This window comes from Leptopilina heterotoma, unplaced genomic scaffold (assembly GCF_015476425.1).
Source record: "Leptopilina heterotoma isolate Lh14 unplaced genomic scaffold, ASM1547642v1 Lhet_217, whole genome shotgun sequence".
Classification (NCBI taxonomy): domain Eukaryota; kingdom Metazoa; phylum Arthropoda; class Insecta; order Hymenoptera; family Figitidae; genus Leptopilina; species Leptopilina heterotoma.
Window position 1 is genome coordinate 58,074 of NW_025110934.1, and position 27,327 is coordinate 85,400.

At 24.7% G+C, this 27,327-nt stretch overlaps 1 protein-coding gene across 2 annotated transcripts; it reads left to right on the forward strand.

Moving 5' to 3' along the window:
- Window positions 1–3,892: 3,892 nt before the first annotated feature.
- LOC122501877 lies at window positions 3,893–16,776 on the forward strand. 2 transcript variants are annotated; one of them, XM_043611640.1, is made up of 7 exons: window positions 4,249–4,320; window positions 6,177–6,226; window positions 6,850–6,881; window positions 7,328–7,490; window positions 7,597–7,795; window positions 8,914–9,105; window positions 15,546–16,776. In XM_043611640.1, the coding sequence occupies exons 2-7, from the start codon at window positions 6,197–6,199 to the stop codon at window positions 15,698–15,700; spliced, it is 771 nt and encodes a 256-aa protein (XP_043467575.1). In that variant the 5' UTR covers window positions 4,249–4,320; window positions 6,177–6,196; the 3' UTR covers window positions 15,701–16,776. The 2 variants fall into 2 exon arrangements, with proteins under 2 accessions (XP_043467574.1, XP_043467575.1); XM_043611639.1 differs by lacking the exon at window positions 6,177–6,226 and having other exon boundaries at window positions 3,893–4,320; window positions 6,799–6,881; window positions 15,546–16,773.
- The last annotated feature ends 10,551 nt before the right edge of the window (window positions 16,777–27,327 follow it).

Sequence of the window (27,327 nt, forward strand, 5' to 3'; positions counted from 1 at the left end):
ATTAAAAAAATTAAAAGTTAAAAAAAATAAATTTGTTAATGTTGAAAAAATATTATTGCAACATTAAATTTATCAATTTTCTTTGTTTTTTTAAAGTGATTTTTAAAAAAAAATTTACTATACTTTTTAAGAATAATATGATTATTTGTTTAAAAGATTAGCTTTTTTTCAATTGTTGATAACTCAAAAACGGTTCATTTAAAAAAAATTTTTTTAAAACATAAATTTTTCATTTTTACATGTAGAATCAGAAAAAAATGAACAAAATTTTTTTTGGAAAATAATTTTTTTAACGTATTTAAAAAAATTTTTTTTTTTGCATTTTTTATATTTTTAAGTATTAATCGTAGAAATTTTCTGATTCTATATGTAAAAATGAACAATTTATGCTCTTAAAAAATTTTTTTTTAAACAAACTGTTTTTGAGTTATCAACAATTAAAAAAATTGCTATTATTTTAAACAAATGATCATATTATTCTTAAAAATTATCGTAAATTTTTTTTTAAAAAATGTGTTTTAAAGGTATTAAATCTATCCTTCAACTAATATAAATGCGATTCACATGCAATGATTTTCTAAAAAAACTGTACCACTTTAAAGAAATCAAAGAAAATTGAAAAATTTTATGTTGCAATAACATTTTTTTAAACATTAACAAATTTATTTTTTTAATTTCTGTTTTTATAGTGTTAAAGCTTAGAAAAAGAGCTTTAAGGGGAGACCTTTTTAAACTTTTGAACTTTAATACCAAACAAAATACAAAACTTTTTGTAATGTGTTTTATCGTTGAAGGGTGGGCAAAAGTTATTGCTATATTGCTATAATATATATATATATATATATATATATATATATATATATATATATATATATATATATATTATTTCTGACATAATTACTTTTGTATTTAATAGGAGTGATTGCATTTCTCAAGACTAATTTTGTGGAGCAAAGGATTGGAGTAGGACAGCAAGTTGGAACGTATGGATGTGGATCCATAACAAACGGCTCCCATAAATTGGAGGTACGCATCGCGTCCTTCAGAGGAGTATCAAATTTCGAGAAAGGGCAACATGTATCTGTGACCGGAAGAATTTGTAATCAAGGTAAATTTTCGAAAGACCTTTTTGAACTTTTTAACTTTAATAATAAACAAAATACAAAACTTTTTGTAAAATGGATAATCGCTGCAGGGTGGGCAAAAGTTTAAGACCAAACAATTTCACATTTAATACTAAGTCAATTATAAAACATTATTAACTAATTACATTTATTAGGATTTAAAAATTAAGTTTTTTCCGCCTTTTTATACAGTGCAAGACGATTAAAATCAATTTTTTAGACAATCAAAAAAATTTATATAGACTTTGTGTTCATATGTACGATTTAGTAAACTCCGTAAACTGTAAATAAAATAAATAAACATTAAATAATAAATAAATAATTAAAAGTAATAAATTTAGTATATAATGTTTTTGTTTTAAATATAATCCACTTATTTATTTCTCTTTTTTAAAAATACATTAGCTTTCGCCCGACAACGTTGGGCCTCTTTAGACGAGAATTCGAAGTGGATTTTTTTCTATTTAAAAAATATATAATTTACAAAAAATTTTATTATTTTCAAAAACGCATTTTTAGCGAGAAAATTAATTGTGTATTATGCTTAAAGCATGGTTGCTGCATAATGTACTTACAACGATACATTCTGCTTGGCACGAATACATTTAACCGCACGTGTTTGCCAAGTAGAATGTATCGTTGTAAATACATTATGCGGCAACCATGCTTTAATCATAATACACAATTAATTTTCGCGCTAAAAAATGATCTTTTGAAAAAAATGAAAAATTTTTGTAACATATATATTTTTTTAAATTAAAGGAATTAATCTCCTTCAAATTCTCATATGAAGTGGCCAACGTTGTCGGGCGACAGCTAATGTATTTGTAAAAAAGAGAAATAAATAAGTGGATTATATTTAAAACAAAAACATACTAAATTTAAATAATCCAAAAAACATTTACATTTATTATAAAAATAATAAATAATAATAAAAGAAAAATATAATTAGGAAGTACACTCTATAAACCACTGTTAATAAATTAATATTTTTTAAGATAAATTAATTTTAAGTAATTATCAATTATTTTGTTAATATCTGTAAAAAGAGGTTCCTTATATTGCAAGACCTTAACTTAATTTTTTTTACAGGTCCAAGAATACATTTACAAACAAACGACGAAAGTGATATTGACGTTGTTGATGATGCGATGATGACTTTATCAGAACTTCTTTGCGGTTTTCGGGAAATGAAAAGAATATTACAAGCAGGGGAAGAACCTTCCAATTCAAGACGAAGGGAATAAAAAAAGGAATTCATTAAATAAAATGAAATTTGCGTGACCTCGATATTTCATGTAAATATTCCAATTGAATACGAACATAGTTTTTCATTTGTTTAATTTCATTTTTCGTTTGATTAGCATTACTTATAATGCTTGTTTTTTTTATCATGAAATATCTTAATTCTTTTCTTTAATTATGTAATTTCAAATGTTTCTTTTCATTAACTTCAATCTATTTTCTTTTCATTCAACGCCTCATATTTTGATATATAGGTCTCTTAATGAAACTGTTTTGTTTAGTTATTATCATTATAAACATACTTTGTGATGTGAGAAACTTTAATTTTTTTTCAATAATGCATTCTAAAAATGAATCAAATTCGATCAAATTTATCGAAATTAAATAGATAAAAGAAATCAGCGTTTCCGCGATTGGCTGCAAGCTCTAATGCAGTCAAGTAATAATAAGCCAAATTTGATAAGACTGATATAGCATATAGACGAGAAACTAAGACTTATAATATATTACTTGTTAATGCTATTGTATTATTTACTTATAATTATTATACTTATTATTTACTATTAATTGACATATTAATTGAAGAATTCAGTCAAATTAATATGTACGTGCGATCACCTGAGTTAATACCAGTCAAGTTGCAATGAATAGCTCTCGAACATTCACTACTACTTGACTGGTATTATCGCATGCTTCCACATGAAAGTCGATTTATTGAACTGATCTTCTAAATTTCTCTAAAATATTTAAGTTTATTTTATATTGATATAAGTAATGTTACATCTTATCATGTTATAGAATTTGTGATAGAAACGAATGGTGATGAAAATTATTATGCATATATGTAAAATTGTCAAACAAGACAATTATTTTCTACACAAAGAATTTACACATTTGTTTATAGAATAGGTTTACTAAATAAAATAATTATATTCTGATTTTTGAATTAATTTTCATTTTATGCATTTATAATTTCATATATGTGCAAGCGTGAATATATATTTCAAATATAATACTCTAATGTTTATTAACTCTTTAGCTCTATGATTTGTCAAACGTCTCAGGACAATGTTAAACGTTGCAAAGAATAATATTTTTAATTTAATTGAGGTTTTTCTCGTCCGAAAATTCTCCCAGTCAATTTTCTTTGAAATTTTAAATTAATTAATATTTCAATTTGTTTGGGTGCTTCCTCATTTACCGTACTTCAAAAATAAATGTTGAAAAAACTATTAGAAATACAACTTTTTAACGCTTTAATTAAAAAATATAAATTTAAATTAACATATTTAATTAAAACAGTAATTTGTAGAATTCAGGTATACTAATATCGTGTGGTTAAATTACTATGGAATATATTAAAATTAATTACTTTTTTATTTCTGTACTATCTTTTATGCTCAAAAATAAAAGTTGGTGCCATCAATTCAACATGAATTAAATTCCATGTATATGTCTTTGCTCTCGATTTATCGCTTCTCGAGATTGCTAATCGCAATTCGAGTTTCTTATTGCAAACTGATAACTTCAATATTCGATATTGCTCATGCCTTCATGTTTTTTCTTGTAGGGTGGCAGTTTTTTTTAATTTTGCACTACAGTACAGTATAGTTGTTTTTGACACAACCTAGGAACAGCATTGTGTTGCCTACATTATTGTCTCTCCATTATTTTGACTTCATATCTCGAATCTACTGTGACGTCACAAATGAAACAGTCTAATTTACTTGATGTATTTTACTTGCCCAACACTGAGTGTATGTAGCATGACCTGACATCTGGTGGAAAACCTCTAAAGTTATCCATTACTACCAGCATCTAGCGATCTTTATTATTCATAATATAAGGACTTGTGTAGTGTACCTTGACAGTATAGTGAGAAGAATCTGATTGTGTGAACCGCATGTGCATTTCTCTAGACAAAAATTTTGTAATCGACTTACATCGTAAGGTGAGTAAACAATTTGGTATATAACTATAAACAATTTCATTTAAATACGCATGATAATAATTATTAATGTTTTATTTAATTATAAACTATAATTATTTAACGTTATATTAGTATTTTACGTATCTTGAAAAACTTTGAATTATATTTTTATAATTGGCTATTTTAAATAACTAGAGGTTTAAAATATTAAAAATTAGAATCTATAATGTTTGTCAATGGTATATATTTCTAATTTATTTAAAAAATATACAACTATTTAATAAATTTATACGTTAATTTTCATATCTATACATGTAACTCAACACACATGCATATATATATATATATATATATATATATATATATATATATATGTAACTGATATACTGATATATATGTGCCTTAGTCGCAATGATTAATTCACGGCTAGATTTTTGCATATATAATTTCTATAAAGATACAGTTTTTCTAATAAATATTAAATAGACAATAACTTGATATATTAATATTACAAATAATTATATTTTGTTGGAATTATTTTTATACAGATTTTATAGATTGTCCTCTGATTTTTTATATAAATTCAAGTTTTCATTTTCGATATACTTATACTAGAAGTACTTAATTTTCAAAATTGTTCATAAATATTCCATATTTTGAAAACATCTATTTTACAAATTCTGATTATTATTTTGATAAAAATTGTGTTAAAATGTATATTCTAATAATGGAAGGGGTCATCCATGAATTATGTTTACAGTTCTGATGCTCATTTTCAACCTTTTTCACCTCTACTCATGTTATATACACTGATGTGTACATATCGACATTTTCCCTGTTGGATATCACAAATAACTTGATCTCTTTTTCTCTTGAAATATAACTAAATTGTATGAATAATCTCTTAAAATATTACAAAATGTATGAATAATTTTTAGTTATCGTTTAAATTTTATACAAAATTATTAAAACCAAATATTTTATAATATATCTAATTTTTCTTTTTTTGTTTTATAAAAAAATAAAATTTAAGAAAAACATATTATGTAATTATTTAAATTATTTTTATTCTTTAACTATTAGAAAAAGGTTTCTTATAGACTAATAATTCTTAACTAGAATTATAATTAAATTTGGTTGTATATAGTGATACAAATGAAATGATTGTTAATTCTAGAATTTTTTGAGGTTTTAGGATTTTTTAATTGAATAAATTTTAAACTAGATGGTCTTTATATTTACTGGTTTCAAACATTCAATTATATTTTTTTAAAAATAAATTAATTTACAGAGATTTTATACGATAATTATTTTTCGAAACTGATCATATATTAGTAACGTTAAATTTAATTATTTCATAATTTTTATAAATTATTTACTTCAATTCAATATTAAAAAATTTACAATATTTAATTTTTTTAAATGCTATTACTGGAAGCTAAATTATTTAAAAATGGAGTAAATTAACTCCATAAAATGCAGTTTTCTTGTGTTAATTATTGCAGGGATATATTTGATTACACTGTATAATATAATAATAATTTAACATTTATTAATATTTTATTTTTTATTCTCGTTTAAAAATTGATAAATTGATAAATAAAAAAATAAATAAAAATAAATAAAAATAAATAAATTAAATAAATTAAATAAATAAATAAATAAATAAATAATAAAATAATAATAATAATAATATAATTAAATAAATAAATTATTAATAATAATAAATTGATAACATTATGTCATTTTTAAAATTTAAATAATATTTTTTCAGTTGTTTTGTGGTTTTGTTTATATATTTATTTTTTATTTATTTCTTATTTGTTTAAAAAATGTTCTACATGTGAATAAAAAATATTTTTAACATTCTTTTGCAGATTCTAATATTTTTTGTAACATGGCTGTCTCATTTACCTCGTCTGAAGCAATATTTAATTTTTGTAAATGCTATTACTGGAAACTAAATTATTTATAAATTCAGTTTTCTTGACTCAATTATTGCTCTCTAAATCTGAATTAGTAGAAAGTTACTAATGAAATGACGAAAAGTCTTCCATCAAATGATTTAGTAATAATTTTACTAATAAATAGTGAAATTTTATTAATTATTAGTAGATTTTACTAATTGATTAGTAGAATTCTACTAAAACATTAGTAAAATATTACTAAAGATTGGTAATATTCTACTAATTGAAAAGGGGAAAAGTCTTCCATGAAAAGTACTAAAAATTAGTAAAATTTTACTGTTTCTTGGTAGAATTCTACTAATTCAGATATGCAGGGATATTTAATTACATTGTATAATATAATAATTTAACTTTTATTAATATTTTACTTTTTATTTTCGTTTAATATAAAAATTGAAAACATTATGTTATTTTAAAAAATTGAATTAATATTTTTTTAGTTGTTTTGTGAAATTGTTTATACATTTATTTTTTATTTGTTTAGAAAATGTTCTACATGTGAATAAAAAATATTTTCAACATTCTCTTGCAGATTCTTAAAATTTTTTGTAACATGGCTGTCTCGTTTACCTCGTCCGAAGAAATAGAAGAAATCCAATTTTGGGATAGAACAGTGTACGTTACGTAAAACTAATCGATTTATTCTTAAATTCCAGTATACATTAAAATTTTTATATTAAAAATCATTTAAAATTAAAGCATTTTATTTTTCGACAAGTTATTATTTGTTATATAAAACACTTTTATGATAAAAATTTGAAATTACAACGCATTTTTAAAATAAAAAGATCAATTAAGTTTCTAAAATTTTAGAAAATTTATTTTTGATGTTATGCAAAATTTTTGACTGTTGAAAAGTTTCCTAACTCAAAACTTTATTTTTTTGGACTAAGTATTGATTTTACACAATATATTTTAATTGCAATTGAATTACTTTAATTAATTACAAATTTAAATTTTATTTTTACACAGATTTTTATAATATATACGTTTATACAAATTAAACTAAATACTTTTATGACATTAAGTCTTATATTTTTTTCATATTTTTTAAATTTCAGAGAAATTATTGGTTCTGTTGAGAATATCATTCCTAGAAAAGCGACAGGTGCCACTGAATTATTGAAATTCTATCTGTCAAACCAAAATGGAAAATATATTCAATGCGTCGTTTGGGGGCCTACAGACATTAATGCTTTGGAAGATCATATTGTTCTACATGAGGTATATTATTCAAGTCGTTTCTGTTTGTGACGTTTTTATTTTATTCTTTTAATTACCCACGTATTAAAAATAATTTTCCATTTTATTAACTTTATTCATTTTGTAGATATTGCATATCGATGGGGCTTGGGCAAGAGTGCCTTCAAGAGTTGAGTTTAATAAGGGAAATGTTCCTTTTGAACTACAATTATTTTCCAGTACAATTATCAACTCCTTAGGACAGCATTTGGTAGCTATTGAGAATCAGGATTTTGAAATAGTGGATTTGCCGAATGTCATTCATTTCGATTCAACAAAAACTATTAGTAAATACATTTTACGAATAATTTTATTAAATGTGACATTTCTTACCTATTAATTAGTTATCGAATAAATTTTTTATTATTTAGTTTTATCTTCAATTACAAATATTACAGTACTAAATTTAGTGATTAATAATGTTCAATAATTCTGTTTTACGATAATAATTTATATTTTTTTCTCAAATTAAAGTAATAATAATATATATATACAGTGCCGCTTAAAAATCTTTTGCCCACCCTACAGCGATTAAAAATTTTACAAAAAGTTTTGAATTTTGTTTATTATTAAAGTTAGAAAGTTCAAAATGGTCTCCTCTTAAAAAAAAAACTTTTTTAAGAACATAAATTGTTTATTTTTACATGTAGAATCAAAAAAAATATAGAAAATTTTTTTAACGTATTTTTTGAAAACAAATTTTTTGCATTTTTTATATTTTTAAGTATTAATCGTAGAAATTTGCAACTTTTACTTACCACAACAAAGAAATAAATTTTTAATCATTTTTATTTAATTATTTTCAACTCAGAAATAGTTTAAATAACTTTTGATCAGTTTACAAACAATAAAATTAATTATATTATCAAAAGTTATTTAAATAATTTATTAGTTGAAAATAATTACATATATACGATAATAAATTTATATTTTTGTTGTCGTAAGTAAGAGTTGCAAATTTCTACAATTAATATTTAAAAATATAAGGAATGCAAGAAATTTTTTTTAAAAAATACGTTAAAAAAATTTTTTCTAAAAAAAATATTGTATATTTTTTTATACACTTGCTGCTTACTATACTATTATATATAACTGCGATTTACATGCGATGATTTTCTAAAAAACTGCACCACTTTTAAAAAAACAAAAAAAATTAAAATATTTTATATTGCAATAACATTTTTTAAACATTAACAAATCTATTTTTTTAATTTCTGTTTTTTTATAATATTAAAGCTTAGGAAAAGAGCTTTAAGAGGAAACCTTTTTAAACTTTTGAACTTTAATAATAAACAAAGTACAAAACTTTTTGTAATGTTTTATCGCTGAAGGGTGGGCAAAAGTTATTGAGCGGTACTATATATATATATATTATTTCTGACATAATTACTTTTGTATTTAATAGGAGTGATTGCATTTCTCAAGACTAATTTTGTGGAGCAAAGGATTGGAGTAGGACAGCAATTTGGAACGTATGGATGTGGATCCATAACAAACGGTTCCCATAAATTGGAGGTACGCATCGCGTCCTTCAGAGGAGTATCAAATTTCGAGAAAGGGCAACATGTATCTGTGACCGGAAGAATTTGTAATCAAGGTAAATTTTAGAAAGACCTTTTTGAACTTTTTAACTTTAATAATAAACAAAATACAAAACTTTTTGTAAACTGGTTAATCGCTGTAGGGTGGGCAAAAGTTATTGAGCGGCACTGTAATAATAAATAATAATCTTTAAGAAAAAAAAAAATTGTTATTGTTTTTTTTTTTTTTAATAATCTTTAAGACCAAACAATTTCCAGGGTTGCCAAGCTTTTGCTCATTTCAAATTCCGTGACTTTTCCAGGTTTTCCAGGTTAAAAAATGGAATTTTTCCAGGTTTTTAAAACTACATTTGTTGACAACAAAAATTAAATTTTGCTTTTCCCTGATTTTCCCTTGAACTTCACACAAAATTCTTACTTCTCCTTGACTTAATAAAAATATTCTCATTCAGTTTAAAAATTATTACTCAGAAAAATGTTCTATTGCTTCTTTTTTAAATAAATATTTAATCATTATTATTTTTCCATAAGAATTAAAATTCTTGAAAACATTCAAATTCAAACCTTTTTAAAATTAAAAAATTTTTAAAAATTGTTATAATAATTGAAGCTTTTTGTGCAGAAATCCGTATAAGTTCATTTTTTTTCGAAAATCACTTTTTTATTGAAAATTTAACTTTAAATGAAGCTTTTCAATCTGGTAAAATATTACATAAGTGACTAAACTCTAAACCCTTTAAAAAAATAATTAAAATATCATTTTGTGCAGAAACAGCACAAGTCCATGATAAGTTTTATATTTATTTGTGATATTCTTGACGTATTTTAATACTTTATATTAAACAGTTTATATTATAAATAAAAACACTCATGGGAAGCAAAAAGTGACAGTGGTGACAGAATTATTTTAAAATTAGAAAAAATTGAAAATTTGTTAAATTTATTCTTAAAACAATTTTATTATTTATAAAATGTTACTAAAATTTATCCAAATTTAATATTTTAAATAAATGTTATTAAATATTTCATAAAACTTTGATATTTCACTGGATTTAATAAATTTTCTGTGTTTTTCATTTCATTTTGTGCAGAAACAGCATAAGTCTAAATGTTAATTTATTTTTTTAAATTTTATATTAAATAGATAATTAATCAATCATATTGGATTTTCTAACTTATAGGTTAGTAGAATATATAGCAAAAAGCCAAATTAAAAAAATCTTAACATTTACGAGAAAAACAGTTTTTATTGATTCCTGAACAATTTCGAATTATGGACTTATGCTGTTTCTGCACAAAACGCTTCAATTAAAAATTAAATATATATTAGAAAATAAAAACACCAAATAATTTCAAACAAGTTCCAATAAAATTTTTAAAAAAATTAAACCGACACAATTTTTGGTTAAAAGTATGAAAAATTCAAACTTTCAAAGATTATAATTTGAAACCTTTTAAAAATTCAATTATTTCTAAAAATTCACGCTATAATACTTTCTCTTTAAATTTTAATTAGTAAAATTGTTTACTAATTGGAATTAGTTACTGACATTTTGCTTTTGAATTAGTAAATTTTACTATTAAATTAGTAGAAACGACTATGTATTGATAAAATCTGCTATAATTCAAAAACATAAAGTCAGTCACTAACTCAAATTTAGAAAGTTTAATATTCAATTATTATCCAAAATTTTAACTGAAATGCATATTTAAATAAATTTTTAATAGAAAATTCTTCGAGAATTCAATTATTTAAATACAAAAATAAATAATTTATTGAATAATTGAATGTTTTTTAAAATTGAACTTTCATAAAGAATTTTGCAACAAATTTTTAAATAATTAAAATTCTTTTGACGAATTTTAAGAAAATTTTTGACAATAGTTTCATTTTTGGAGCAATTAAATTAAAATTGTATTAAAAATAATTGAATCTCTGTAAAAAAATTTGATTGAATTGAAAAAAGGTTTTGAAAATAATTGACATTTTGCCAAGAATTTAATTAAATTTTTTGAAAATAATTGAATTCTTTACATAATTTTATTAAATTTTTTTAGAATTGATTTTTTTAAAGAATTTTATTACGAACTTTTAAAAAAATTAAAATATTTCAACAAATTTAACTAAGATTGTGATGACAATAATTCAAATCGTATAAAGAATTTTATCAGAGTTTTTGAAAATAATTGAATTCTCTCGAAGAATTTCATTAAAATTTTTTCAAAATATTTGAATATTGTTGAGAAAGTTTATTAAAATTGTATTGAAAATAATTGAATTCTTAAAAAGAATTTATAAACAAATTTTTAAATAATTCATATTCTTTCGAGGAATTTTAAGAAATTTTTTAAAAATAATTATATTTTGTTATTTAAACATTCGATTATATTTTAATTTCTGCGATGACTTTTATTGCTTTTTAAAATAATTGAATTCTTCAGGCGAATTTTAATAATATATTTCTTTTTAAAATAAGTGAATTCATTTGTGAAATTTTATTGAAATAGTAGATTTGAAAAATAATTGAATTTTGATAAATTATTGAAATTAATTAAATTTATGGGAAAAATTTTATTAAAATTATTTTGAAAAAAATTGAATTGTTAAAAAGAATTTCATTAAAATTTTTAAAAATAATTTAATTCTTTTAAGAAATTTAATTAAAAATTTATTGCTAATAATACTTAAATTATAATCAATAAATTGTAGGAAGGATGTTTAAAATAATTGAATTTCTTTGATAAATGTTAATAAAAATTTTAAGAATAATTACAATTTTCGAGATATTTCATTGAAATTGTATTAAAAATAATTAAAATTTTGCGATGAGTTTTGTTTTGATATTGGTATGAATGAGTGAATGAATGATTAACTCCTGTGTGTAGACTTCACTTTATACAATGGTGTTTGTATTAATTTGAATGCCTTTTTTTGTAATTTGACCGTTTGTTCTTGGAAATTTCTCGATGTTTTTTCAGTTTTGCAAGAGTGCGAGGAACTTATAGTCGCATAATAATCGACTTAACTTTTAATTGATTAAATTCACGAAATTGGTGTTTTCTTTTGAACTCAAGTTGTTAATAATAATAATAATTGGTGAACAATAACTTTGTGTAAGTGGTCTTACCGCGAAATTGACTTTAATTAATAAATAATGAATTATTCCTTTGTTAATTGAACTGACGCTATTTTATTTCTATCTTTATAACCCAAATAAATGATTAATTAATAAATTAATTAATCCGAAAATTCAACATGGTCCTTCGAGCCGGATTTGGAGTGAATTGAAGTGGAATAGTTTATAAAAAAGGACATTATTTAAATAATCGCAGTTGTGTAAGACATGTGCTCACCAATACAAATGCAACAGTGAATTTTATATATATATAAAACATTGTGGTTCCTCGCTAAATTTGACATTTTTTTTTTGGTGGGAAAGTATTATGTGTAGCATAGAATTATTTGAATTTGAAAGCATGGTGCTTTCTACATAAATACATGTATATGTATACTATGTAACACGGTTTCCCGCCGACGCCAAGTGATAACGCTATAGAGGGAAGCTAGGAGAGATGAGGGGAGTGGAATACGTCATTGGTCAGGTGATTCAATCGTCAGTCGATCTTCTGTCTCAATCTTCTGTCTCGTTTTACTTCTACTGTCCAGGCTACCATCTCCAATTCAAATAATTCTGAGTGGGGATCAGTCGACGCTGTCCATCGCTTCATGATGAACTGGAGAAGTATATGAATGTCGAATGTATAGTCTAGTATACCGTTTCAATATAGTCGCCTTGTTCGATTATAAGTATACAAATTTTAACTGAATGATCTTCAGCAATTATTAATCTTGTATGTTTTATTATTTAATTAACTCTTGCAAAATTTTATTGAAATTTTTTAATTGTTTGTCCAATATATACAATTTTAAATTGTGACAAATTTTATTCACAAAATTGAAAGAAGTTAAGTTAATTAATACTTCTTTTCTTGTGTTTTTGTTTGTAGTTTTGTCAATTATTGTCCTTATTTATTTATTTATTAGTTGGTTCAAGTAATTATTTATTATTTATTTAATGTACGATATTTTAAAATGGAACCATATTTTATTGAAATGGAAACTATTTTCCAAACGATAAGTCGCACAGAATCAAATTTTAAAAAAATCGGCAAATTAAACATAAATGAGTCTGTCATTAAGGGACGCATTGAATTATTGAACCAACGATGGACAGTTGCACAAACTATAGATTTAAAAATTCAAATTGCAGCGGCTAAAGAGGACAAACAGAAATATGATTATTTTAAGCAAGCTCAATTTTTGCGAGTAGAGGAAACATATTTATCCGCGCTTGATTTTCTCAATTTACAATTGCATAATATTATTACTCCTGTAATTAAACCTGGTAATTTTAAACCTGTTGAAAATAAGGGAAATGAATCTGTCAATGTTAAATTACCACAAATTAGTTTGCCAGAATTTTCAGGAAGTTATGGAGATTGGGAAAGTTTTCGGGATTTATTTTCCGCACTTATTATTAAAAATGATAGTTTATCAAATGTAACGCGTTTTCATTATTTAAAAACAGCGTTGAGTGGAGAAGCCGCTCAATTGGTGAAACACATTGTAATTACTGAAGCAAATTTTTCTAACGCGTGGGAAATATTAACGACACGTTATGAGAATAACAGAGCACTTATTACTGCTCATATTCAATCTTTTATGGACATTTCAAATGTTAGTAGTAATTGTGTAGATAGTTTAAAATCACTTCGGGATACGACGAATGAAGCTTTGTCAGCGCTAAGAAATTTAAAGAGACCTGTAGAACAATGGCAAGATTTATTAGTTTTTATAATTTCACGTAAACTCGATTCTCAATCACTTAAAGAATGGGAAATGCAGCTTGGTTCTAGTTCAGAATATCCAACTTATGGAAATTTAAATGAATTTTTGTCAACAAGAATTAGAGCTTTGGAAGCAATTCAAGCTTCAAAATCATCATTTGATAAAAATAAAACTTCAAAATCAAACTTAGTGAAGAGCCATGCTGCATCTTCCAAGTCTAAATGTCTTATGTGTAAAGAAAATCATCCTTTGTTTAAATGTTCTCAATTTAAGGCTTTGCCAGTAGAAAAACGTAAGGAATTAGCACAGAAAAATAATTGTTGTTTTAATTGTTTAACCCCAGGACACAAGCCGTCGTCTTGTTATAGTAAATTAACATGTGTAAAATGTCGAAGAAAACATAACACTCTACTGCATTATGATTTTACAAATAATAATGTTTCTCATGTTTCTAATAATAATCAAAATAATGTAATAGAATCAGCTGATGATATTGGGAGGGAGGAGTCTTCTTCAATAAATGCTAATCAAGGTTCAGTAAATTGTAATGATACGGTTTCAGGGTTAAATACACATTCTAAATTCATGGGAAGTACAATTTTAGCAACGGCTCTAATAGATGTTAAAGTAAATAATGGAAAATTACATAAATTTAGGGTTTTATTTGATCAAGGTTCTGAATGTTGTTTTGCTTCAGAGAGAGCAGTTAAAATTTTAAAACCAAATTATGATCGTATTAATACACTAATTTATGGAGTCGGTGGAAACTCGGTTGGTCTTGCAAAGAAATTGGCAAAAACCTATATAGAATTTTATTATTTATAAAAATAATTAAATTTCTGGTAAAAAATGTTATTCTTTATGAAAATAATAATTGAAGAACAATGAAATTTTTAAAATATTTGTAAATAATAGAATTCCTGTGTTATTTTTATTATTTAATTCATTCATTCAAAATTGAAATTTTCTAAAATTTCAAATTAAAACCTTTTTAAGTTTATCTATTTATGAAAATTGTAATGCAACTCTTTTAAAATTCAATTCATTTTGAAATATTTAAGATAAATTTAGATTTGAAGAATAAGGACAATAACTTTAGAAAACATTAATTTTCCAGAATTCTGATCAAAATTCCCTGACTTTTCCAGGTTTTTTAAGGTTTTGAAAATTCCCAGTCATTTCCAGGTTTTCAGGTTGCATGGCAACCCTGATTTCACATTTAATACTAAGTCAATTATAAAAAATTATTAACTAATTACATTTAATAGGATTTAAAAATTAGGCTTTTTCCGACTTTTTATGCAGTGCAAGACGACTAAAAACAATTTTTTAGACAATCAACAAAATTTGTACAGATTTTGTGTTCATATATACGATTCAGTAAACTCTGTAAACTGTAACTAAAATAAATAAAAATAAATAAACATTAAAGAATAAACAAAAATAAAATAAATAATAAAAAATAATAATAAAAAAAAACATAATTAGCAAGCACACTCTATAAACCATTGTTAATAAGTTAATATTTTTTAAGATAAATTAATTTTAAGTAATTATCAATTACTTTGTCAATATCTGTTAAAGGAGATTCCTTATATTACAAGACTTTTGAATAACGGTGAAAAAAATAACATAATTTTCTTACAGGTCCAAGAATATTTTTACAAACAGACGACGAAAGTGATATTGAGCTTGTTGATGATGCGATAATGACTTTACCAGAACTTCTTAGCGGTTTTCGAGAAATGAGAAGAATATTCCAAGCCGGGGAAGAACCTTCCAATTTAAGACGAAGGGAATAAAAAAGGAATTCGTTGAATAAAATGAAATTTGCGTGACCTCGATATTTCATGTAAACATTCCAATTGAATACGGACATAGTTTTTCATTTGTTTAATTTCATTTTTCGTTTGATTAGCATTACTTATAATGCTTGTTTTTTTATCATAAAATATCTTAATTCTTTTCTTTAATTATATAATTTCAAATGTTTCTTTTCATTAACTTCAATCTATTTTCTTTTCAATCAACGCCTCATATTTTGATATGTAGGTCTCTTAATGAAACTGTTTTGTTTAGTTAATATCATTATAAACATACTTTGTGATGTGAGAGACTTCAATTTTTTTTCAATAATGCATTCTAAAAATGAATCAAGTCGATCAAATATATCGAAATTAAATAGATAAAAGAAATCAGCGTTTCCGCTATTGGCTGCAAGCTCTAATGCAGTCAAGTAATAATAAGCCAAATTTGATAAGACTGATATAGCATATAGACGAGAAACTAAGACTTATAATATATTACTTGTTAATGCTATTGTATTATTTACTTATAATTATTATACTTATTATTTACTATTAATTGACATATTAATTGAAGAATTCAGTCAAATTAATATGTACGTGCGATCACCTGAGTTAATACCAGTCAAGTTGCAATGAATAGCTCTCGAACATTCACTACTACTTGACTGGTATTATCGCATGCTTCCACATGAAAATCGATTTATTGAACTGATCTTCTAAATTTCTTTAAAATATTTAAGTTTATTTTATATTGATATAAGTAATGTTACATCTTATCATGTTATAGAATTTGTGATAGAAACGAATGGTGATGAAAATTATTATGCATATATGTAAAATTGTCAAGCAAGACAATAATTTTCTACACAAAGAATTTTCACGTGTCTTTAAAGAATAGGTTTACTAAATAAAATAATTATATTCTGAATTTGAATTAATTTTCATTTCATGCATTTATAATTTCATATATGTGCAAGCGTGAATATATATTTTTAATATAATACTGTAATGTTTATTAACTCTGTAGCTCTATGATTTATCAAACGTTAAATTTAATAAATTCAAGAAAAGTTCAAGATAACACACTTTTTTAAATTGTCAAGTCTTATGTTAATAAATATTAAAATATGGAATAATAAACAGGGAAAGAAAATTCGGTTATTTTAAAATATTTAATTATCACAATAGTTGTAACAGATGATATGGGCACAATTTCATTTCATAATAGTTGTTCAAGTTGAAATGATGTAATGGGCGCGCGTAGCGCGCAAAGTTAGTTCTAGTATGAAGAATAAAATGATCTATTTCGTGCATTTTGTCTTGTTTTATAGAGATTTTTTTCTACTGTGTAATATCAATTTTTCTCCAGGGTCAAACATTTTTGAAACACATTTGAAAATTCCGACGTCGTAAACTACGTTGTACATGACGCCGTAAACGACATCGTATCGACGTCAAATATCACGTAGTATACGACGTCGGAAACGAAAGCGGAAATTGGGATAGTGAATGACGTAGTATACGACTTCGTAAACTACGTAGTAAACGGCGTAGCAAACGACGTCGTTTACGGTGTGGCGAAAATGATTATTTTAATATTATTTAATAAATACGTGAAAAAAGCAGTTATTATATAGAATAAAAATTATTTTAATTAAAATAAAATCATACATCATTTCAAAAAGGTCGAATTCCTAATTGACAATAAATAAGACGTTGTTTTCATATTCAAATTATTTTTTATTAATATAATATAAAATATCTTTTTTAACATTATGTAACTCATAACAATTTTAAAAAATCTAACATAAGTGAGATAATAAATACAATCACTTAAAATATGGAGTGTAACAATTATTTCACTTAAACATTTAAAGCACTTTTCAGATAAGTGCGCACTAATGTCGTTTTTAACTTAATACAAATTTAAAAGTTATTGTAAAATATAACCTATGTCATGTAAATAACAAAGATCTAGTAATAAGTAAAAATATCTGAAGTAAGATGAATTTAAATTAAGATAATAAATAAAATCACTCATATTTATAAAAGGATAATAATTTAACTTACAAAGTTTTGAGCATTGCTTACAGCATTACGTACCAACGGTCGTTTTTAACTTATTACAAATTCAAAAGTTTTTAAAAATTTTAAAAAAAGTCAGGTAAAGTAATAAAATTCTTGTAAGTAATAATTTTTGAACTAAAATCAATTTTCATTTTAAAAATTTGGAACATTTCTCAGAAAAATGCACTAACAGACTTTTAGTAATTAATAATGGTATAGATTTGGCACAGCGCAAATATACTAAGTACCATTTCATCCATATGAAAACAAACTTTGGAAATGTCCATGGTTTGTACTACTGATTGTTCCCTAGAGATTTCAACAATCTTTTTCAACATGCTACATGCTTCATCATAAGCGTTTGTTGTAGTTAATTGTTCAATAACAGTGAATTCTAATTGATTTACTGAATAACTATTTATTTGAATCAAATACAAATTATTCAAATCAAATAAATGGAGTATTTCAAACTAATAAATAATTATTTGAATCAATTATAAAAATTATTCAACTCAAATAAATATTTACTAGACCTAAGTATTTTGTTTTATCGTATCAAATAAATAGTTATTTGTATCAAATACAAATTATTCAAATCAAATAAATGTAATATTTCAAGCTAGTAAATAATTATTTGAATCAATTATAAAAATTATTTCATTCTATATTTAATACAAAAATTTTTTTTTTAAATATTTAGTATTTTTTTTTAATTTATTAATATATTATTATATTATATTTATATATTATATTATATATATTAACTGATTGTTTAACAGACTTTAAACATTATTTACAAACATGTTCACACAGTTTTTATTCACAACACAACACACAATTTTATTATTTTATATAACGCTTAAAAGGCTTAAAATGAAAAATATTCGCTCGCATGTGGGATCGAACTCACCGTCCCCCCACCCCTAACGCATACTGAAAGTCTTAAACGCACGTATTTAAACCGCTCGGCCACAGAAGGCTGGAAGGCATCACGCCTAATCTACTATATCAATGCCAGTGCCGTATATTCTGTATCCAAATAACACATTTTTATTTGTCGAAATATTTTTTATTTGTCTTCATAAAATAGGGTATTAGTATTAACTAATTCATTATTCGTATATTTAATAATTTAGTTAATTAGAATCGATAAAATAAATTTACCTATTGGGTTAAATATTTTTTATTTATATTTAATAAATGAAATATTTAAGTGAAATAAATAAATGAACAGTTTCAAGTAATTCATTATTTTCGTTTCAAATAATTATTTAATTGATTGAAATATTTTTTTATTTGTCTTGATAAAATAGTGTATTAGCTTTGAATAACGAATTATTCAGATTGAATAATTAAGTTTATAATAATCAATAAAATAAATTTATTGTGTCAAATAATTTTTATTTGCATCAAATATACGAAGTATTTGAGTGAAATAAATAAAAGAATACTGCCGTCCAGTTTAAAAAAGGCACTATCTACATATTTTACGAAAAATGAGTTCTTTATACCGTTGGATTCGTAATGAAAAGACGAATCTAATAGTCGTGTTCGTAATTGAAAATTATAATTATATTAGAAGATAATTAGCTGTTAATTAAACTATCTACAGAGATTTTCGAGAAATATTTTTTAAAGTATCACTATCTGTAGAAGGAGACGACCTAACTACAAAATTTTCAGGATTTTCAACCCATTTGACCCCTGAAATCCTGATTCACGAGCATGTACATAGGTTAATCAGTAAACTGATTTCAAAAGTCACAAAAGTAGAGAACTATGTACATAGTGACGTTTTTCGTACATATTTTTCTCGAACTTTGGTTAACTTTCCGCGAGAGAGAGCACTATCTACAAGTTTAATTATGCAAATAAAATAAAAATAATAAAATAATTTGCAAATAAAGCTTTTATTTTGTATTAACACATATATTTAATGCAAATTAAAAAACAATTTTAATTATTTTTTTTGTAAAGTTAACATTTAATTTAATAAAACTTTAATGCAGAACATAATAATCAAATAAAATAAAGTTGTAAAGTTAAATAAAATTTATGTACTTATTGAAAGGCTGATAGTAAAAATGGTTTAAAATAATAACGGGAGCAAAAGTGGAATAAGTGACTTAGAAGCAAAAACAGATTAAAATGATTGTGTAATTTCTTGATAAATTAATTATAATAATTACAAAATATGAATTCAAATAAAATAAGTTTTTTTATTATTGACAATATTTTTTAAGCATTAATATAATTAATTTATCAAGAAATTACATAATCATTTTAATCCGTTTTTTCTCTCAAGTCACTTATTCTACTTTTGCTCCCATTATTATTTATTATAAACCATTTTTACTATCAGCCCCTCTATTGTTCGTGATTTTTCGTTCGGTATTTTCAAAATTAAAAAATATAATATAATAATAAATAAAATAAAATATAAAATAATAATGAAAATATAACAGAAATAAAGGATTGTGTTAGAAAATAATGTAGATAGTGACGCTTTAAACAGGAAAGTGGACGGACAAAGCAATTTTAAACGTAGGTACTTTCTACCACATAGTGCACTTTTCATGTATTCTCCATAATTTTCGGATAAAAAATGTGCACTATCTACAGTTTTATTAATAAATTAAAATTAATAATTTTTTTTGCACCAATGAAAAGAGCGTGTCCGAATTAGTGAAGAACATAAGTTTGTTTACAAAATTTTTAATTTTATTAAGAGATCTAGATGCAAACGCGTTTCCTTCAATATCTCCGATTGAGCTAAAATGTAGATAGTGTCTTTTTTAAAAAAGACGGCAGAATAGTTTCAAGTAACTCATTATTTGTATTACACAAATTCAATTATTCAATTTAATTAATTATTTAATTGAATCAAATACGATTTATTTGGTTCAAATAAGTGTGATTCAAATAATTCAAGTTATTTTAATCAAATTAATATTTTTTTGATCCAACTAAAAAGTATTTGAATCAAATAAATATTTTTCAAATAATTTGAATTATTTGAATTAAATAAATTTTTTTTTCAGTGTATATTTATTAACTTGTTATACTTGTTCTTCTAAAGGATTTTCATGAGTTACATAATGTTAAAAAAGATATTTTATATTATAGGGTAAGTGTACCAATTGCCGAGGGTGTTCCATTTGTCGATGTTACCATGGTAATAACCAAAAAATATTGTCTAAAATGTCTCATTTGTTTGTTTATATAATATTAATATATTTTTTTTACATTTATAACGCATAACAAAATTAATATTTATTATTTTTTTTCATTTACAATGTGCTACACTATTTAAATAAAATTCAAAGTTTGTTTACTCGACAACAGGAACCATCCTCGACAATTGGTACGTTTACCCTATTAATGAAAAATAATTTGAATATGAAAACAACGTCTTATTTATTGTCAATTAGGAATTTGACCTTTTAGAAATGATGTATGATTTTATTTTAATTAAAATAATTTTTATTCTATATAATAACTGCTTTTTTCACGTATTTATTAAATAATATTAAAATAATCATTTTCGCCACACCGTAAACGAAGTCGTTTGCTACGCCGTTTACTACGTAGTTTACGAAGTCGTATACTACGTCTGTCGCGTCACAGGTTATATTTTACGTAAATTTCCGTTGGTTTCACTAATAACCAATGGCTGGATTCTTTTTACTGTTATAACCGCTTGAAAGCGGGCACTGAATTTAAATTTGAATTTATTATTCAGATTTAAGGTGGGATAAATAAATGTACACTTATAATTGATTGGAAAAACCCCTTTCGGGTAAAAAACCAATTTTATTTAAGTTCAAATATTGTTTCTTTTAACTATACACTTCACAATTCTGTTTTACAAATAATTGTTTTATTGTTAAATATTAATTTAACAATTTATATTGTTTGTCGAAGGTTTGATTTTATTCACACTTTGTAAGATTCGTTGATTTTAACAATATATAATGCTTTTAAAGATATACACTAATAATTAGTGGTCTCTTCTCAAGTCTCGAAAATTGTCTGAAACTCTGGGTCTCAGGCCCTCTCTTTATATACTCAACTAAAAGGGGGGAGGTTTACCCTTCCCTCTTTGTTTAACCAATCAGAACGCTGATGACGTGGCACTCGACCAATAAACGTTGAACACTCAAGGTTAAGTTATTACGCATTTTCCAAATGACTGAAATGATGACACGTGTCAAGGTTAAATTATTATGCATTTAACAGATCTCAAGGTCAGAGTATTACGCATTTTACAAGTGACTAAAATGATGACACGTGTCAAGGTTAAATTGTTACGCATTTAACAGATCTCAAGGTCAAATTATTACGCATTTTACAAATGACTCATTATTGTCATATATTTTACTGCGCAGTTTTTAACTGCGCAATAAAATAACCGTCGTACGAAGATTTACAATATAATTTCACAGTTTTTCTTGTCAATAATAAGAAGTACAATTTCAGTATTTCATAATCATAATTTCGTTTGATTTTTAAATTATAAGTAAAATATTTAATGCATATTCCTTAATTAATTAAACACTAATAAACTTAAATTAATATTAATATTATATCTAATTACAGTTTTATATAATTATTTATAATAATAGTTTTACAATATCTTTAAATAATACAATGATTACACGATAGAGAGAGAAAATAAAATTAAATGTCGATATTAAGGTTTTCCTATATTTTAATAATAATAATAATAATAATAATAATATTATTATTATTAATAATGTATAATGTATTATTTATATTTAAATTTGAATCTCTCAAGATTACAATAGAAAAATTTAGTTTATTTATTAAGGATTTAAAATTCCCTGGAAAATTTACTAGGCACTGATGCCAGATGCCACACCTCCTCACACAAAAATGTGGCACATCTACACGTGTGTCCACTTTAAAATTTATTTTTATTATAAAAACATATAATAAAGTGTTTGCAAATGTTGTTTATAAGTTTTATTAGGTAATGATTCGTGAATAGAAGTATTGTAAGAAAATAATACAAATCGCAATTTCTCATCCCAAGATTGAGCGTTACTAAATTGACGGAGATATTAAATTAAATCTTGATGACTTCTTTCTAATGATCCTAAAGATTGAGGGTGATAAGCAGTTGATTCTTTTTTTTATATATCAAAAATTTTACAAAAAGTTTCATAACTTTACTCATGAAATTTCGTTTAGATTATTTACAACTTTTGAAACTCTAGCAAAATGTACATCAAGTGGCTCCATAGCATTTCTCAGTCCAAGAATAGCACTGGAACCTTTATTCAAATATGCTTTGCCATCAAAATTTTCTTTTACTACAACATGAAAAATATAGCGATTTCCTTGAGGAATAACGATTACATTTCCAACCTTAAAATCATCATTTTTTATTGCATTAACATTTAACAAATTTCTTTCTATTAATTCTTTACTCATATCAGAATCAAAAATGCAATCTTCCGAGACAAAGTGAACAATATGACCAGTTCCCATGGACAACATTTCTTTACTATAAATTATACAAGCATTATCGATCTGGAACACAAGTCCAATCATCTTATCAAACATGTCTTCAAGGTTGATCGTCCGGCACGGGTTGGGAACACAATATACACCTTGGCCAAGGACATTTTTACTCTCACCTATTAAGTGGTGCAGAGACAAAACAGGAATTCCATTAAATAATGGACAATCCAAACAATTCTCCGATCTCAGGCCGAATGTCTGCGTTCCAAGAGAACCATTACCCTCCGCGCAGATATAATATTGGATACAGCTCCCTTAGTTCCCAAACAATTCACCTGGCGACTCGTTAAAAGAAAATCACAACCACACAATCCAAAAGCCCGATCAACCAGACCATTTACATTAAAAATTTTTACTGTTTTCATTTTAACATCATCATTGTTCACAGGATTTCTCGACAAAGCATCAGCATTAGCATTAATTTTACCAGACTTGTAAATAATTTTGTAATCGTATTCACTCAATTTTACACGCCATCTTGCTAATCTAGAAACTGGATCTTTTAATCCATTTAATTTTAAATTTTGTAATAATAAAGCCAACATTTCAGCATGGTTTTTTTAACCTTATCAGGGGATTCTACGGACCGAGTTTTAAGTATTAAATAATTTAAAGCAGTTGCAAACTCTTGCAATTCCAAAGTTGGTATAGTCAATTCCACATTTTTTACTAGTTGAATTAATCATAAATAATTTAGCTTTGTTATTTTTGTTAGTTACTAATATTTCTATTTCTTCTGCAAATATTCCAGAACTACAGCAAATTTTTTGAACATATCCCTCAGTTAAATTAGATAATTTAATTGGTAGTTCAACCAAAGTTTTTGATCGCGGAGATAATTGAATTCTTTTGTTTTCTTTGAAAGGCATATATCTACATTATTCATTCTAATATAATTGTTAATAAAGTTCAAAGTAGATATTTAATAGGAAAATCGGATGTAACAACCTGAATTAAAGTCTCAATTCCATAAATAAAAATTTTGTTTCTCCTAGTAGAGTTTTCGTCATATTTGGATTTATTTTAATCAAATTAAAAATTTTTGTTTTATCAATAAACGTTTCAGTTTTTAAAGCATTATTCTTAATTAAATTTACTGAAGAACCGGTGTCTACTAAAAAATTTGCTCTTTTATTCAAAAATGAAATATTTTCCAAATCTATTGACAGAAATTCACCCTTTCTCCCACTTGCTGATCCCAAGTCAAGTTTTTTGGAATGAGTTGATCTCCTTTTCTTTTTATCAAATTTTTTCTGTTATTACTATATTTATTACTTAAATCTATTTCTCTTTCATGCTTCTTCTTTAGAAAACACCTTTCAATTGCATGATTAGACATTGAGCAATATTGGCATTTTCTCTCTCTATTTTCTTCACCTAATTTAGATTTACAATTAATTTTCTTATGACCAAACTGAAGACAATTGTAACATTTTATTTTTGACATATCAGAATTACTATTTTTATTCCTTTTATATTCTTCATTTTCCTCGGCACGAAAATGAGAGATACGTTTTCGCGGGGGAAAAGAGTTAAAAGATCTTTTCTCAAAAGATGAAGTAGATGGTCTCTCGGTTTTGTGCAAAGTTTCCCAAATTTTGAATGTTACCTCTTCTTTAGTGGCTAGAGTTATTGCTTCATCTAAAGATTCCATTCTTTTATCATATAATTTTGAAAATATTTCTTTACGCAAACCTCTCAGAAAACCACTTATAGCATTTTCTCGATAAATTTTACTGACTGTAGGGATCAATTCTAAAGGGTTATTTTCTTTAGAATGACATATTAATTTACTTAAAATTCTTTTAGTTCTGCATCCAAATTGAGAAATTGTTTCATTAGAATCTTGTTTGAGTGACAACAACTGTTGCATTAATTGACTTCTATCTTCTTTGATAGAATAAATTTGTTCTAAAGTTGTTAGAATTTCATTTACCCTCATATCATCCAGAATGTGATCCTTAGCTTCACCGATTATTTTTGTATAAAGAAACATAGGAAATATTGACAATTCTTGAGGGTTAAGCATTGTAATTGCTGATCTACAATGATTCGTAAATATTTTTACTGGTGGATTTTTACCATCAAAGATTGGTATACAATTACCAACAACTTTAATCATATTTCCAGATAAATTGCGTGACATTTCAGGGTTAAAAGTCCTAAACGGAACTGGTACAAGATTTAAATTTGAGGAAATTGAATTGGTTTGTTCTGATGTGGTTTCTGTACTATCTAAATGAATTGAGTCATCATTAGAACGAGCAATTTCTCTATGATTTTCATTTGAATTATACTGATTTGTGTTAGAGGTATCATTAACATCATTCGTATTATTTTCAATATTTGGGTTTTTATCAGCACTTGGTCTTTTTGTTTTATCTGTTTTTCGTGGACGACCCATTTTAAGAAAAGAAAAATTTTCTTACAGCAAAAGTTTAAATATGATCTATTACTAAAATACCTCACAATTTCTATGGTCTGATTGATGTGCAGATTCCAGTTGAAATTCAAATTCTTCTTCTTCGTTTCGTAACACCTTCTAGCAGAAATGTGGGAAGTGGGGTGATCCTCGGGTTTCACTATGATGATAGAGATGTCGCTGCTTCCTCCTCTGGTAAAGTCTTTCAAGCGCGCATGGGCAAGGCTCCACTTCTAAAGGTCCAGCGATGTCAGTATTTTTCGATGATGATGTACTTTTCTTATCACAGTTTATTTATTTTTATTTATTAATGTTCAGTGCACTGAATTTAAATTTGAATTTATTATTCAGATTTAAGGTGGGATAAATAAATGTACACTTATAATTGATTGGAAAAACCCCTTTCGGGTAAAAAACCAATTTTATTTAAGTTCAAATATTGTTTCTTTTAACTATACACTTCACAATTCTGTTTTACAAATAATTGTTTTATTGTTAAATATTAATTTAACAATTTATATTGTTTGTCGAAGGTTTGATTTTATTCACACTTTGTAAGATTCGTTGATTTTAACAATACGAGAACGATCGCGCGCTACCGCGCGCGCGTTTTTTCTCTTGCATTTTTATTCTTTAAATTACAGTCTTTTGTTTGTTAAGGTATCAATTTGAGTGACAGTTTCTGATCATAGGAATTTTTAAATATTATTCAATTTAATAAAATAATAGCCTATGTTGTGCGTAAAACAATTTTTTATACCTTTACAATTCTAGTTCTGTTTTTATCTGTTTCTAAATGTATCATTTCTAAAGTTTATGGTTTTGATAAAAAAAAACACTTTTCTTTGCTCAAAGAAAAGCGTATATTTCAAGAATGGCACATTTTATAAAAAGTTTTGTACGATGAAGTTATAGAAAACCTTTTTATAATCAAAGTAATCTATTTGTTAATTAAATTTTGTAACATTTAAAATCTTCCATAGTAAATTTATATTTTAAAAGATAGTGATGAAAGAAAAACGTTACTAAATAAACAATTTTTAACTATTTTTCACTTAGCTAGCAAAAAAACATCTCTACTGTCAAAGAAAGCCATAAACAGAGGATATTAAATTAAAAATTTACTTTTGTTTCTTAAAATCGTTCCTACTTTTGCTATAAAAAAGAAATATAAGTGTGGTTTCTGTAAATATTATACAAAAAATGTAAGTACTCCGTCATTTCGAAGAAAATAATTTATTTCAATATATGCTTTTCTATAAGATTCATGGGATGCAAAATTTCGTTAATAATCTTGAGAAATATTATCTTTAAACTTTTTTCAAAGTTCATTTGGATGAACTGGTTGGCAGTACATTAAAATACGTACAAATAAGTTTCTTAATTATCTGAAGTTTGAACTATTATTTGAAATTAGGAAATTAAAACGTCTTTGACCAATTGATAAGAAAGAAACGTGTAAAGAAATCTTACGTGTGAATCTTATTACAAAAAAATGACCTAATTTACCAATAAGAAGCGTCGAAGAAAGTCTTACGCGTAAAGACAGCCATACTGAGACACACTCCTTTTTGAAGAAAAAAAA